The following is a 15,499-nucleotide window of genomic DNA, read 5'->3' as shown; positions in this document are numbered from 1 at the left end:
GACCTAAACCCTATTGAGCATCTGTGGGGCATCCTCAAACGGAAGAAAGAGGAGCACAAGGTCTCTAACATCCACCAGCTCTTTGATGTCGTCATGGAGGAGTGGAAGAGGACTCCAGTGGCAACCTGTGAAGCTCTGGTGAACTCCGTGCCCAAGAGGATTAAGGCAGTGCTGGAAAATAATGGTGGCCACACAAAATATTGACACTTTGGGCCCAATTTAGACATTTTCACTTAGGGGTGTACTCACTTTTGTTGCCAGCGGTTTAGACATTAATGGCTGTGTGTTGAGTTATTTTGAAAGGACAGCAAATTTACACTGTTACACAAGCTGTACACTCACTACTTTACATTGTAGCAAAGTGTCATTTCTTCAGTGTTGTCACATTAAAAGATATAATAAAATATTTACAAAAATGTGAGGGGTGTACTCACTTTTGTGAGATACTGTATATATATATATTTTATTCTTATTTTCTGATTTTCAGAAAAGATTATGAAGTGATTCTCAGAAAAAGAACAATGAGAAGTTTTGCTTCTCATCACTAGACAGCAGAAAGGAAATGACGATGTGAATCTCCAGTGTTGCCATTCAGGAAAAACCTCGTCAAGGAGAAACACTAACACACCTGTGTAAATATTTACATGCCCTTTCTTTTAAAACCAGGAATTTTCACTTCGTCTCCACAAAGCAGCGTAGCGTAAATCTGTGAGGCGTCACATGACATCCTGGTCTACTCCTCCTCCTTCAAAGCTCATGTCTGCCAGGTCCTTCAGTGCCTCCTGAAGCACCTCCTGGACATGAAGGGGGAGAAGTGCCAGTCTGAACCAGCTCAGACTGCTTTCACCACAGCTCCCATTCTCAAGCACTCTGCTCCTTTGAGGCCCTTCATCGTGGAGGTGGGTGCCTCTGAGAAGAGAGTTGGGACCATCCTTCCCAGCATGAAGAACAGCATTTTGGGGAAAAGCCCAAGCTCCATCCTGTTGCCCTTTTCTCCAGAAATGATGATATTGGGAACCGGAAGCTGTCAGTCATCAAACTAGCTCTAGAGGAGTGGTGGCACTGGCTCGAGGTGGGCAAGCATCCATTTTCCATCTACCATAACCGACCATAAAAACATAGAATACTTCAGAACCCCCAAACACCTTGAACCCCTGGCAAACCTGCTGTTCTCTCTTCACTAGATCCCAGTTTAAGTCACAAATACATTCTACTACACGTTTAAACATCACAGATTAAAATGTTGTCCATTTAAAAAAGGTGTTTATATATAACTATTATGTATGTGTGTGTGTGTGTGTGTGCTGTTTCTCCATGGTGTAATCAATATGTATTTGTGTCTAGTAGATGAGAAGATGGGTGGGAACATTCTTTGTATCAAACATTCATGCACATCTGCACGTATACACACACACACACACACACACACACACACACACACACACACACACACATTACAATGAAAACAAATGAAAAACATCTCTCATGCGTATGTATTTGTATATAATGTTATTCTTTTTTCCTCGGTATAGTAACTTTAATGTATGAAGAGTGATTAAAGTGAGTTTAATAAGCGAATTAAAGCTGATTGTTTGGTATTTATACAAAGCGATATGGATTTCATTAAAGTTATATTGTTTTGTGTAAAAAAAAATGCACAGAAAAGTAATTTATTGAATTTGTAGCTGAGGCAAAAAAGAGAAAGAAGTATTTGAGTCCTGATTTACTTTGAGGGTCTAAATGTAAATGTAGGAATGACCAGAATGTGTGTTTTGTTATTTGTAGTTTATGTAAAAGTAAAGATATTACGTTTTTAGTAAACTAAAGTGAAATGCTTTTTATTTTATAACCATGAAGAAGAAATCCAGGAGGAACTGTAGTGTTATTATTATGAATTATTAGTGTTTCGGTGTAGTTACATGGTTGCTGTTTCACGTCGCTCGCTCAGCTGAAGGATTTCTGAATGTTCTGTCCTAATGAACCACGTAAACTCAGGGTGTAGCATTCAGTTATTTCCCTTAAAGCTTATTATTCAGTAACAGCAGCGAAATTAATCAAACGTGTAGATCTGGACACAGAGACATGCTGACAGACACATTACAAATTTCTTTACAAACTTCAGAGTGGATTATTATGCTTTATAGTCATTTCCCGCAACGAAATAAAAGTTGTTTCCTGGTTTTTTCTCTCTCTCTCTCTCTCTCTCTCTCTCTCACACACACACACACATACACACACGACTTGGCTGACAACCCAAAAGGAAAGAAGAGATTTCATCACACAGCCCTTTTGTGTGCAGATCCAGTCACGCAAACCACAGCGGTGTCCAAGTGTGTTTCATTACTGCATGAACTCAGACTGTGTGTGTGTGTGAGAGAGTGTACGTGTGTGAGAGAGAGAGAGAGAGAGAGAGAGTGTATGTGTGTGTGTGAGAGAGTGTGTGTTTGTGTGAGAGAGAGCGTGTGCATGTTATCAAAAGTTCTCTACAAGCCCTTAGTTAATGCTTTAACAAACCAAAGTAAGGCTCTTAAGAGTGATGCTAGAACATTTTTCAGTCCCTCAAAGAACTTTATAGGGTTCTAACCCTAACCCTATCTGTTAAGGGATGATAATTGGAAGAACCAATACGCTGCTATGAAGAACTTATAATGAAACATAAAGATCTTCTTTAATCTCCAAAGAACCATATTTAGCTCGTCAAGAACACAATGAAGAATGGGTATTGACAAGAAGAAGGTTCTTTGCAGAACCTATGGTGTTGTAAAGAACCATCGAAAACTTTTATTTTTAAGAGTGTATTGCAAGATCCGCGCTGAGCTGCCTGAGGACGTCGCTCCACAAGCTCAGGTAAGAACTATGCAGCCTTGTAGTCAGAACTACGGAGACTCGGGCTCTCACAGCTGTAAGGGTCTGCGGCGCTGTTAGTCACCGTGCTAACCCTGTTAACCAACCGGAGAATCCAGACCACGCATTCAAACCTTCTGACACCAACACCACACCCGTCTGAGACTCAATAATCAGGAACGTCAGAAACAAAAGGATTAAAACCTCATGTTTTCCCAGGAGTACAGTGCATGATGTCATGGAAAATATTCCCCAGATCCCCAGAAGGGAAAACCCTAAAATGGAGATCATTGTCCACACGGGTTCAGAAGACATCCGCAAACAGCAGCTATCTGAAGTTCTAAAGCAGGATTTCCTTTCCCTCCTGGACTATTTTATCTCCACCTCAGTGAACGTGTACACTATACATCAGGCTACATGTCCACAATCGGGTCGGGGTGGGGAAGGGGCGTGGTTGCTTTAGTGGGCCACTTGGATTAAACGCTTGGCTAGCCTTCACATGCGCTGCTCAAGGTATGCACTTCAAGGACAACATTCTTCAGCTTGTTCTGTGAGCGAAGATCTAATATCTATTTAAAGTGAACTGGTTTCATCTAAACATCTCCAGGACCAAGGTTCTTCTGGAGGATTTGGAAAGCTTGCAGTGCGTTCGAAGAGTGAACAATTTGTTCTTTTATTAATCATCTATCATCCTTCTAGATTCAACAAAGACTTCCTTGATGATCTTGGAGAACTGCTTTCTAGGATATTAACTGCCTTTGTCTTGATGTTTTAAGTCACTGGTGATTTTAATATCTGTATGGATGTAATCTCTGATCCACTGTCGATTTTATAGAGTTGTTAAACTAATTCGGCTTCATGCAGCATGTAACCGGCCCTATGCACAAACATCGACACACACTGGACCTGGTGATCTCACACAGCTTAACCATTAGCCACCCACAGATACGAGATGTTGCCATATCTGACTACCATGGTGTCTTTTTGACGTGTACTAGAACTTCGAGTGATGAGAGAACTGTCACTAGGTGCTCTCTCATTGATGATACCGTGGTGAACTTTATGGAGGTCATGTCATCTTTCCCTCGCGGATCTAGTAAGGTTCCAATTCAACAATAACCGTCGGCTAGATTGAGAGTGAAAATGCCCAGCATTGGGTGGGGGGTCTGTCACAGCATATATTTTCAGCCTTATTTCTCTTTCAGCCAAAAACCAAAAATGGCCCAAAATTTCTGTGCATCCCTGGTTTTAAGCAAAATATTAGGGACTCCTCATTGTTCTAGATCTGAGTACCATGTTTGAGGCTGTCAATCATGAGATTCTATTTGACTGACTACAGAACCGGGTCGGTCCATCGGGTCCTGTCTTAGGTCATCGGGTCCTGTCATCGGGTCCTGTTTAGATCCTACTTAAGCAGTAGTGAATACTACGCTACACTGGGTACTTACACGTACGTGAAATATATACTCCAGCAAGATCGCTCAGACATTAACATTTACACCACTGAGGCGTGTTCGAGGCAGAGGGTTTTAATGGATGAAAAAGAATCAGGAAGAGAGATCGGATCTCAGGTAAGTGTTTATTTTGGCATACATAATCAGACGTTTGTATAGAATGTGAGTGTAAATAAAATATCTCTGATTATTTATGCAGTGATTAGGGAACGCCGCTGCAGCGTGAGATGTGTGTGTGTGTGTGTTTTATCCGCAGGCTGAGACGGGATGACTCAGGCCACTGAAGTACGATTTCTCTCTCTCGCTCATCAGCTCAAAGTGAAGCGGCTGCTGGCAGAAGTTACACTCGGCCGAGGAGTGAGGCTTCAGCTGCAGACCCACTTCCTGCCACGCCTTCAGCAGCTTATCTGAACACACGCATACAGAGTTGAGAATCAGTGTACCAAGTAAAGACAGTAGGGCCTGAGAGTACGTAAACTGAGGTAGGTTTGACTCGTATCTGCAAGCCGTAGTTTAGCTAGCATGATGTGCCCTAACCTAAACTAACAGGCTATGTAACGAGTTAGCTAGCATCACAGCGCAATATCCGGTTTAATTTGACTTACCGACAAAATATTTCATCATCTGTGGCGTGTGATGTGGCGTAGGAGCGATGCGGAGGAGTTCGTCGCCACGGGCAACTGTGGGATAATTGATGGCCTGGACGTAGACGCTGTATCGGTTCATCATGATGTCACACACGGCCGTGTTCTTCTCCGCGTTCGAAACCTGTTTATAAACAATAATAACGTTTCAGTCTTACTGAATAAATCTGTATACATTTTATTTTTATTATTATTATTATTATTATTATTATTATTATTATTATGATGAAGATGATGAATATTTATATATAAAGTGTGTGTTACCCGGATGGGAATGATGTGGCTGGGGCAGTGCACCACCGGCAGCCCCACGTCCATCAGCATCTGCCGCAGCAGTTTGACGTTGCGCTGGTGTTTACGCCGTAACACGCGTCCTTCCTCGCCCTTCAGGATGCGGATGGACTCTCGAGCTCCGGCGAGCAACATGGGAGGCAGAGACGTGGTGAAGATAAACCCTGCGGCGTACGAACGCATCGCGTCCACCAGCGAATTCGTACTGGCGATGTAGCCTCCTACACAACCGAACGCCTTTCCTATACCGAGAAAATATAACAAATAAAAAAATTAATAAAATACATAAAACACACATCACAGGAGGAAATCTCACTCAAACTGCTTCATTCTGCTTTTAGTTCTCATAAAACATCACAAAGCTATTTAAAAAAAAGAATTACAAATTTCATAACTTTAACTTAAGTGCAGGTTAGTTTCAAACTAATCTATAAATTAAAAATCAATAATTACATGAAAAAGTGCAGCGATATTTAACAGATACAGTTCCATCCTTTTCATTTAAAGGATTTTAACTTTATTATTGCAGGTTTTAAATAAAATGAAACAGGAAATAGGAAGAGACTCGTTATGGGGAGGAAAAAATATAAAATATCCACATAATGGCTGATAAAAGTGATTAAATTGCGTTTTAAAATGATTAGTAGACATGTATTTATCCAGAATGGATTAATTTACAGACTTTATCTTTTTCTTCAGATTATTTCACAATTCCCCTTTTTTCTTTATTTATAAATCCATTTCACAGAAGAACTGTAACAGACTGTTAGCTGAATTCTGAAACTTTCTAAAGTTCTTTTATTTCCACCACAGAGAGGAGGTTGAGGGTCAGTGTGTGTGTGTGTGTGTGTGTGTGTGTGTGTGTGTGAGTATGAGTGTGTGTGTGTGAGAGAGAGAGAGAGAGGACATGGTGATTTGCACGTTGCTGTGTGAGACTGTAGATAAAAGAGTGAACAGTTTTTTTTACCCTGAGCTTTTATTCAAGTGTCACGACTGGAGCCAAGATGTCTGGTGTGTGTGTGTGTGTGTGTGTGTGTGTGTGTGTGTGTGTGTGTGTGTGTGTGTGTCTAAGCCAGCAGTTATCTCAAACCAACTGAGAAGAGAGCTGGAGACTAGTGTCTTTGGGGAAAAGAGATAGAGACAGACAGAGAGAGGAAGAGAGAGAGAGAGAGAGATAGAGAGAGGAAGAGAGAGAGAAAGAGTGGGGAAGAGAGCGAGAGAGAGAGCAGATGAGTGCAGTTTCTTGGTAACAGGTAGCAGCTTGAGTTGATCAAGAGTCCCAGGAGAGGGACATGACAAAACCAGACAGAGCCATGCTGTCGCGCTCTAGCTCTCTCTCTCGCTCACTCTCTCTCTCCCTCTCTCTCTCTCACACACACACACACACACACACACACACCTGCTCTTTACATACGGATAATGAAGCCACAGCTGACGGCAACAGGGCTGTAAGTGTTTATCAGGGTCTGAATCTGACGAGTGAAAGTGGGCATGGCTCCAGAATAAAAACCTGTCTGAGTGAAGCATCTCTAATTTACATAAGTATAATTCGAATATTTCTAAATATAAATAATGTAAAAGTAAGGTTGTACACAATTATAAATATAAAAAAATATTTATAAAAACATATAAATAAAAAAAAAATACATACATATACGTAACCACACACACTGTATCTTTTAAATCCAATCATTATTTTATTTACATATAAACATAAATAAATCCTAATCACTAAATCTTTATTAAGCTCCTGATTGGTTTGCTACTGCTATAGCTCCGCCCCATATGATCAGGTTTGAGTTTGTATCATGTGTCAGGAACTCACCGAGTGTTCCGGAGATGATGTCCATCTTGTGCATGACTCCGTCACGGTCCCCGATCCCGCCCCCTCTCGCACCGTACAAACCCACGGCGTGAACTTCATCCACGAACGTGATCGCACCAAACTCGTGTGCAACGTCACACATCTCCTCGAGAGGACACACGGCACCTACGGAGGAAATAGAGAGAGAAAAATACAGATTCATCTCCGTTCCTGATGCTAACCACTGCTCAGCTAGCGCTGCGTCACCCAGTCGTTCCTCCTCTCTCACCGTCCATCGAGTGCACCGTCTCGAACGCCACGATCTTCGGAGTGGAGCGATCCGATTTCTCCAGAAGTTCACGCAGGTGTTTCACGTCGTTGTGACGGAAGATGAACTTCTTAGCGCCGCTGTTGCGTATACCCTGGATCATCGACGCGTGGTTTCCAGCATCCGAGTAAATCTCACATCCTGAGGGGGGAAAATAAAGCACGCTGATCATAAAGCTGCTCATTCCATACCAATACACCAATATTACATCACCAAGTGCCACTCTGCTCAGCGTTTAAATATTACATCATCACCAACAATTTCATTTAAAACTTAATCAACATAAAGCAACAAAATTAAAGAGGAAAAAAATTAAACTGGAAAAAAGGTATTTTACATTTAGCGATTTTTATTTCCTCTCTTTTTCCAAATTGTATTTTATTTCTTCTTGTAATGTTCTAGTAAATTTTATTATAAATCTTCTAGCAATTTTGAATGTTCTCGCATTTTTAAAATCGGATCTCTTCCAGCAATGTTTATAGACTTTTAAGAATTTTTTGTTATCGTCTAGCAATGTTTATTTTATATCTTTTTAACTTCATCATGTTAAAACTTGTCTTTTCACCTTAGTATTTAAATATAGAACTTTAATAAATTATATAAATGCAATAAAGTAATACATTTACTGTGTATTTTTTTTGCGATTTAAAACAGCAAAAAAAACCTGAAATACTTGGGTATTAAAAAATCTGAAAAGGTTTTACTTTTTGTACTTTTTTCTTCTTTTCTTAACTTTTTCTTAACTTCTTTTCTTAAAAATTAATTTCACATAACATCAGAATTGTTTATACTGATAATGACGCAAATAAATAAATAAATAAAACACCGTAATCTTACAGTTGTATTGTAAGATACAGGATACTATAACCAGGGGTAATAATAATAATAATAAAATGTAAATATAAAATATAAATGACCTGGCAGCATTTTGGCCAGAGTAAACAGTGTGGAATCGTTGGCCACAAAACAGGAAGTGAAAAGCAGCGCTGCGTCTTTCCCGTGAAGGTCGGCGAGCTCATGCTCCAGATCCACGTGAAATTTACTCGTCCCCGATATGTTCCGCGTTCCTCCAGCACCCGAGCCGTGTCTCTGTAGTGTATCTCTGCAGGAAAAGAAAATCTAATTTAAAATAAATAAATAAATAAATAAATAAATATTAAATTCAAACATCTCCTAATTAAGCTGGACTGAGTGTAACGTGTGAATAATAGAGAGAGATAAAGCCCCGCCGCAGTGACTCACACCACAGTCTGGACAACGCGCGGGTGGCGACTCATCCCCAGGTAATCATTACTGCACCACACAGAGACGTCTCGCTTATAATTCAGAGACTTGGAGTAATCGTCGGCCATCGGGAACTCGGTCGCACGCCGGTTCACCGTTTTAAACACGCGGTACGTGTGGTCATTTTTCTTCTCCTCAATCTTCTTCTCAAAGAATTCGTCATAGCGAAAGTTGGACACGGCTGGAAAAGTTCACAACAAAGATGTTCCTGATTATTCACAGATCAGGAAGAGACACTACTCCAATTCATTCCAATTCACGGTTATGACATTAAAGTTAAAACTCAGCTAGAGAAAATTGCTGTAAGTTTTAAAAAATGCAAGCTGCATTTTTTGTAAATAATTTTTTAGTTAGCTATAAGCTTTATGTAGCTATAAAGTTCAGTTTTATTTATGTAAATACAATTTCCCTGAGCTACAAAGTAAAAGCTAAACGTTGGTTAGCTATAACCAACACTTCACTTAGATACAAGGTTAAATTTAAAGCTAAAATTCTGTTATCTATGCAAACAACGGCTAAATTTCAACTAAATTTAATTTTACAAAGTTACAAGTTAGCTATAATCTTCATTAATAACTAACACTAAACACTACATTTCAGCTAGCTATAACCTACATTTTTATTTAATTTCAGTTAGGTACAAGTGTTATCTCTAAAAACAAACAAAAAAACCTAAAATTGCTAATAACTAAAAGCTACATTTGATTGTGTGCGTGTAAATAAGAGTGTGTATTTATAGTTATAAACAGGAAGTGAGGACGTTTAGATAACAGTTTTAGTTCTCAATCTGAAAGTCAGGTGTAAAAGTGTAGCAGAGTCGAGTGTAGCAGAGCAGTGTGCAGTAGAGTACAATAGAACATAGTTGAGTACAGTACCGTAGAGTGCAGTCAAGTACGGTAGAGTACAGTAGACTAGAGTATAGTAGAATATAGCAGAGTACGGTAGAGATGAGTACAGTAGACTAGACTACAGTAGAGATGAGTATAGTAGAGTAGAATACAGTAGAACAGAGTTGAGTAGAACACAGTACCGTAGAGAACAGGGCAGTAAAGTCCAGTAGCATAAAGTACAGAATAGAGTACAATAGAGTACAGTAGAATACAGTCAAGTAAAGAAGAATACAGTCAAGTAAAGTACAATAGAGTACAGTAGAACTGAATAGTGTACAGCAGAATTGAATAGAGTAGGGTACAGTAGAATAGAGTACAGTAGAATTGAATAGAGTAGGGTACAGTAGAATAGAGTACAGCACAATTGAATAGAGTAGGGTACAGTAGAATTGAGTACAGGAGAACAGTGTAGAATAGAGTACAGTAGAACAGAGTACAGTAGAGTATAACAGAGTACAGTAGAATTGAATAGAGTAGAGTACAGTATAATAGAATAGAGTAGAATAGAGTACAGTAGAATTGAATAGAGTACAGTAGAATAGAGCAGAGTACAGTAGAGTAGAGTTCAGTAGAGTAGAGTTGAGGAAAGTATAGTGTATAGTATATAGTGTATGTATAGAGATAAGTAGAGTAGAGTGTATGGATATGATTTACATTTAGGCATGTTCTCCTGTAGCAGATGTGAAACCATCGCTGGACGCTGCTTCATCAGTTTCTTCATCAGAATCCCATCAGGTTTCACGCTCTTCACCAGCTCCAGCGCCGACACATCTGTAACACACACACAATAAACATTACAAAATAAACACAACTAAAACTAATCCCACATTCTCCTGAGCTGAACTTACACTGAGACAGATATCTGTTTAACTTGTCAGATCACACCGTAATTAGATCACACCGTAATCAGATCACACATTTACTCTAATTTATACATGTCTATGTAAAAGGTTATAACCTTGCTGCAGGGTGCGGATCTCTGAGACGTCCTCCTGCAGATCCATGCTGGCCTCACGCACCACACCGCTGTTCTTCTGCCCCATTTCTGCTGCCAGGAAGGGGCATTTAGACGCCGTCACTCCCGCTGGGGGTGTGGGGTGACCCGGTGGAATTTCAAGGGCTTTTTTAGCATCTATATATTTAAAAAAAAATAAAGATAATTTATGACGACACACTCACTAAGGTTTGTTCACTGAAACTTTAGTTATTGAGGATAATTTTTAAAAAAGTTCCTCTCACCCATGTTGATGACATCATCACTCTTCTGGAAGACAGAGGAAGAGGAGCAGATGGAGCGGGCGAACGGTTTGGATGCCAGGTCCATCATCACGGGGCATTTCACGGCGTAGCTCACCAGAGTCTTCCTCGCCTGCTGGAGGAACGTCTGGGGGACGCGGGACAGGAAAGGACAGCGGATAATGGCATCCATGATTGTCCAAGTCTGAAAATAAACGAAGATACGGTTACGACAAATCTCTTCCTGTTCTGAACAGAGTTCCTCTTTTCTGTATAATTAATATAAAAATATTTACATCTGGTTTTCAAGTTCTTTCCGATTAAACTCCAGTTTTATTTGTAAGCATCTCTTTAACTGTGTACATTATCTCTTTACTCAGAAGAACAAACACACAATAAAGATCACGCACTGAAGAGAGTGGTGGAAAGACGTGAAGAAACAGCTGAGCACGAGAGTTTATAAACCACACGATGATAAAGATCAGACTGAGACAGGGCATCTGAATGTGGAGAACAAGAAGAAGAAAAAAAAAACTTTCCCAAAAGAACTTTATAGCAATTAAACACTCCTAATTATCTTTAAAAAAAGGCGGAGTCACCGAATTAAACACCTGAAAGAAAAAAACTAAACGAAAAACACATCCATGACTAACAATAGCAAGGTGTTAACGTGGACGGCAAAGGTCGCTAAACAGTGATTGGACGGCCAGAAAAACAGGGCGGGGCTTTTAAAATGGACTGTAATGTAGAAAATGTGCATAAATTTAAAATAAAATCCAACCCAGACCACACATCACACTCTGCATGTCACACTCTTCCAGACATGGTCATCACTTCCTGGTTTATTAGGGCCTGTTCCTTGTTCCTCCTTTCTTAAATATCAGTCTACAACTTCCTGTTCCTGCTCTACCTCACTCTGTTTATTGCTGTGGATTTCCCCTGTCTGGGGGATTATTATTTTTTATTTTTTTACTGCTGATGTAAACAAGTTCCAAAAAAAAACAAAAAACAACACAAACCATTGAAAAGGCAGCAGGAATCTTGTGTAGTTAAAGATAAACAGCTTTATCTTTAGAAACATGAGGAACTGATCATCCCAAGAAACTGAGATGGCAAGAACAGGAAGTCGAAGTAGGAAACAAGGGAACAGGTGTTAGAGCACAAAGCACAGGGAATGAAGGTGAAGAAGAACAGGAAGCTGTGATCGTATATGGAAAGTGCAATGAGAAAGGGCAATCAGGTCAGATTTAGCAAGGACGATGAACTTTATTGTTAATATAATTATTAATACTGTGTTATTGGACAAGTACAGAATGTTGTAAATGTTAAAGGGAAAAATATATATGTATATAAAACTATTACATATTTATATATGAAATTGTGTAACTATATACACAACTCAATCCAAAGGCACCAGTGTAACATGATGATTTATTATTAATATTATTTTATATGCAAGCTCTAGTGTGAGCTTTAGTGTTTATGTTCAGTTCCTTTGTCGTGTTCAGTGTGTGTCTGTTTCGGTAATTTCAACACCAAGGGCGGTTATGGTAAAAGAGGACATGAAGAAACATGAAGCTGTGTGCATGAGTGCTGGTGTTAAACCACATCTCTTACACATTAAACACTTAACTTCAATGTCTAGTTTTTCATATAGACTGCACTACAGTCATATACTTAAAAATAATAATAAAAATCAGTAGGTGTAAATTGGCATTTTTTTTGTGTCGTATATGTCACATGACTCCCGAACTGGCAGAAGAATTAAACTGAGCTCTCCAGGCCTCAGAAGGGGAATTTAATCACATTATTATCTACACAGCCTTCAGGGAGACGGGCGTGGCCTTCTCTAACATCAGAGAAGAAACAGACCTATTCCTGTCCTGTCTTAATGCAAACGATTCAAAACAAGGTGAAATCCTCTGCACGAATGCACCTTTACACGACACACGTTTTCAGAATAATCAGAGTTAATCAGCATTAAAGCTGTTGAAACCTTAAACACATCAGTGTTACACGCTGATCACATGTCGTCTGGATGTCTGTGTCGTGTTAAATACACGAACAAGACTGGACTTGTGCTGAACCCAAAACATGATTTAACTCATTAAACATTACGGGAATTACACAGCTGGAGTTGTGCAAAAACAAACAAACACAAGAGTGCTCATGTGTACTAATAATAATAATAATAATAATAATAATAATAATGTTTAGCTATAACGCCACAAGTGAATCTTTTGTTCATGATCGACTCTTTCCTCTGTTATTCGGCAAGTCATGATGGAGCTTCGCTCCTCTCTTGTTTAGCGGATCAGTGAATAATTTCAGTCTTGACAGAGATTCACTCATCTTGGTCAGCGAGTCAGTGAATCATTTCGGTCATGACAGAGATTCACTCCTGGTCTTCAGCGAGTCAGTGTTTGAATCCATGAATAATTTCAAGTCATAACCAAGATTCACTCATTTTGGTCAATGAGTCAATGTTTGAATCAGTGAATCATTTCAGTCATGACAGAGATTCACTCCACTTGTTCAGTGAATCAGTCAAGTTAGTGAGTTCAGTGAATCCTGTTCAAACTGATTCAGTCAAAGCTGGGAATGTCCAGTGTTCCAGTGAGTGCTGTAGAGAGTGTGAGTGTGTGTGCGTGTGTAATACAAAATAGCAACCATTGTGATCGATTTTTACACTGCAGCACTGATCAGGCTGCACTAAAGAAATCAGAACAAATCATTTAACTGAATCTTTAATGATGAGTCATTAAAATGACTCATATTTGCACTCTAGGTTGATTTATTTCTTAGAAACAATGCTGGATGTTGTAACAGACGCACAAACGAGCTTCTGAGAGATTACTAAACCGCACACTAATGAACTGATTATCCTTCAGCGCTCAGGATTTAATGATTTAATGATTCAGCTGCATTTTTCTTTATAGAGCAGTTAAGTACGGGCATGTAGATTAATCACTTAAAGATGACCGCTGAAGTTTTACACGAATGTTTATTTAGTCTCCTTTTTCAATAAAAGTTATAGTTCAACGTGTCCAGAATGTGTGTATTAAAATCAGGTTGTTCCTGTTTAGCAGGGCGTGGGAGACCTTCAGACACCACCAAACGTCCAAAAAGCAGTCTTTATACAAAAAAAAAAGAGACTTACAGGTGAGAATCTGAAGAAGAAGAGGAAGAAGAAGACGACATTTTAAAGAGCAGTGTTTTCTCTGGCAGTGAGATTTAAAACTTCTCATTCTTGCGTGAACTTTTCAGATAAAAACATGATGAGGTTTAAACGCAATCAGAACATTTTAAACAAAGTTTTCATCCTATTTCCTCCATTACTGTTTTATTTATTATTAACAATAAAGTTGGTCTTTACTCACAGAAAAAAAACCCTTTATATTTAATTTAAAATTATTGTTTATATTTTACTTTTGTCCCCCATAAACATAAACATTCACACCTGATTTGCGATCAGAATTAGATTATTAATTATTTATTAAATATTAATAATGAACACATATTTAGAACCTTAACCTAAAAATATTAAAATATAAATAAAAATAATAAAGATCTGATAGCCAGACTATACACATTAATAATAATAATAATAATAATAATAACAATAATAATTATGATAATGATGATAATAATAATAAAAGTCCTGTTAGCCTCAGGCATCCACAAGGACACCTCATAAACCTGTTACTATTCATGTATGACATTTTAAAGATGATTAATTTAACAATAATGTAGTTAAATATCATGGAGTTTAATAAAGAAAACGGAAGTGAAATCATTAAAACTGAATTAAATAAATGAATTAGCATGCTAGCTCAGAGTAGCATAGCTTAGCATCGTTACTATAATTCAGCGTTAGTCTAAATGACTCACCTGATTTACTGCTCTATGCGGAGTAAAAGTCAGCAATGACGGTTTGTGAGGTTTATTATAGATTAGTTTGGAGTTAAAGTGAATTTAAAGTGAAGTAAAAGTGAAGTAAAAGTGAAGAGCTCTATACGTTATCCTGCACTGAGGACGAACGGTAGGGCACGAGCGCCGACACTGGCTTTTATACCGCCTCGAGCTCCGCAAATCTCGCGAGAGTTCCCGGGCAGCGACATCAGAGACGCACGGGGTTTACGTGCAAGTTTAAACTCGCCTTTAAAAAACCTTCACCTTCAATATGAAGAGAATTCTGAGTGCTGATCAGATATAAAGAGTCTGACTCTGACTCGGACTCTGAAACATCGGAAACATGTGAGTGTGTGTGAATGGGTGAATGAGACCCAGCGTAAAGCGCTTTAGATAAAAGCGCTATATAAGTGCGCCATTTACCAATTATCATTAATATATATCTATCGGTTTATCTATTTATTTGTTTAATAATAATTTTATATTTATTATTTATAAACCCGAGTTATGAAGAACAAAGTAATAAATAAAATAACTTGGTGGATTGTGATTTTCACAACAATAAAAAAAAGTAGGTAAGTAAGTAAACCAACAAACAAACATTATTATTATTATAATTAATAATAATTACAATAAAAAATGAAATTATAAATATAACCACTTATATATGTTTTATAAAAAGATTTTGAATCCATCACAGGACACACACACACACACACACACACACACACACACACACACTACAGACATTTTATAAACTGTAATCATTCTTCAACACATGTCTTTGAACTGGGGGAGGAAACCGGAGTACC

At 38.6% G+C, this 15,499-nt stretch overlaps 1 protein-coding gene across 1 annotated transcript; it reads right to left on the bottom strand.

Annotated features, from left to right (window-relative positions):
- Positions 1 to 4,404: 4,404 nt before the first annotated feature.
- On the bottom strand, positions 4,405 to 14,830 carry alas1 (aminolevulinate, delta-, synthase 1). The gene is made up of 11 exons (XM_053653298.1): positions 14,667 to 14,830; positions 10,779 to 10,980; positions 10,498 to 10,671; positions 10,194 to 10,310; positions 8,608 to 8,830; positions 8,283 to 8,467; positions 7,327 to 7,506; positions 7,059 to 7,223; positions 5,207 to 5,475; positions 4,904 to 5,066; positions 4,405 to 4,705 (listed from the first exon to the last, which is right to left on the bottom strand). Exons 2-11 carry the CDS (start codon positions 10,966 to 10,968, stop codon positions 4,545 to 4,547), a joined length of 1,827 nt encoding a protein of 608 aa, XP_053509273.1. The 5' UTR covers positions 10,969 to 10,980; positions 14,667 to 14,830; the 3' UTR covers positions 4,405 to 4,544.
- Between the last annotated feature and the right edge of the window lie 669 nt (positions 14,831 to 15,499).

The sequence above is a fragment of the Ictalurus furcatus genome, chromosome 21, assembly GCF_023375685.1.
Source record: "Ictalurus furcatus strain D&B chromosome 21, Billie_1.0, whole genome shotgun sequence".
NCBI classification, from domain to species: domain Eukaryota; kingdom Metazoa; phylum Chordata; class Actinopteri; order Siluriformes; family Ictaluridae; genus Ictalurus; species Ictalurus furcatus.
This window is presented reverse-complemented; position numbering and strand designations above follow the sequence as displayed.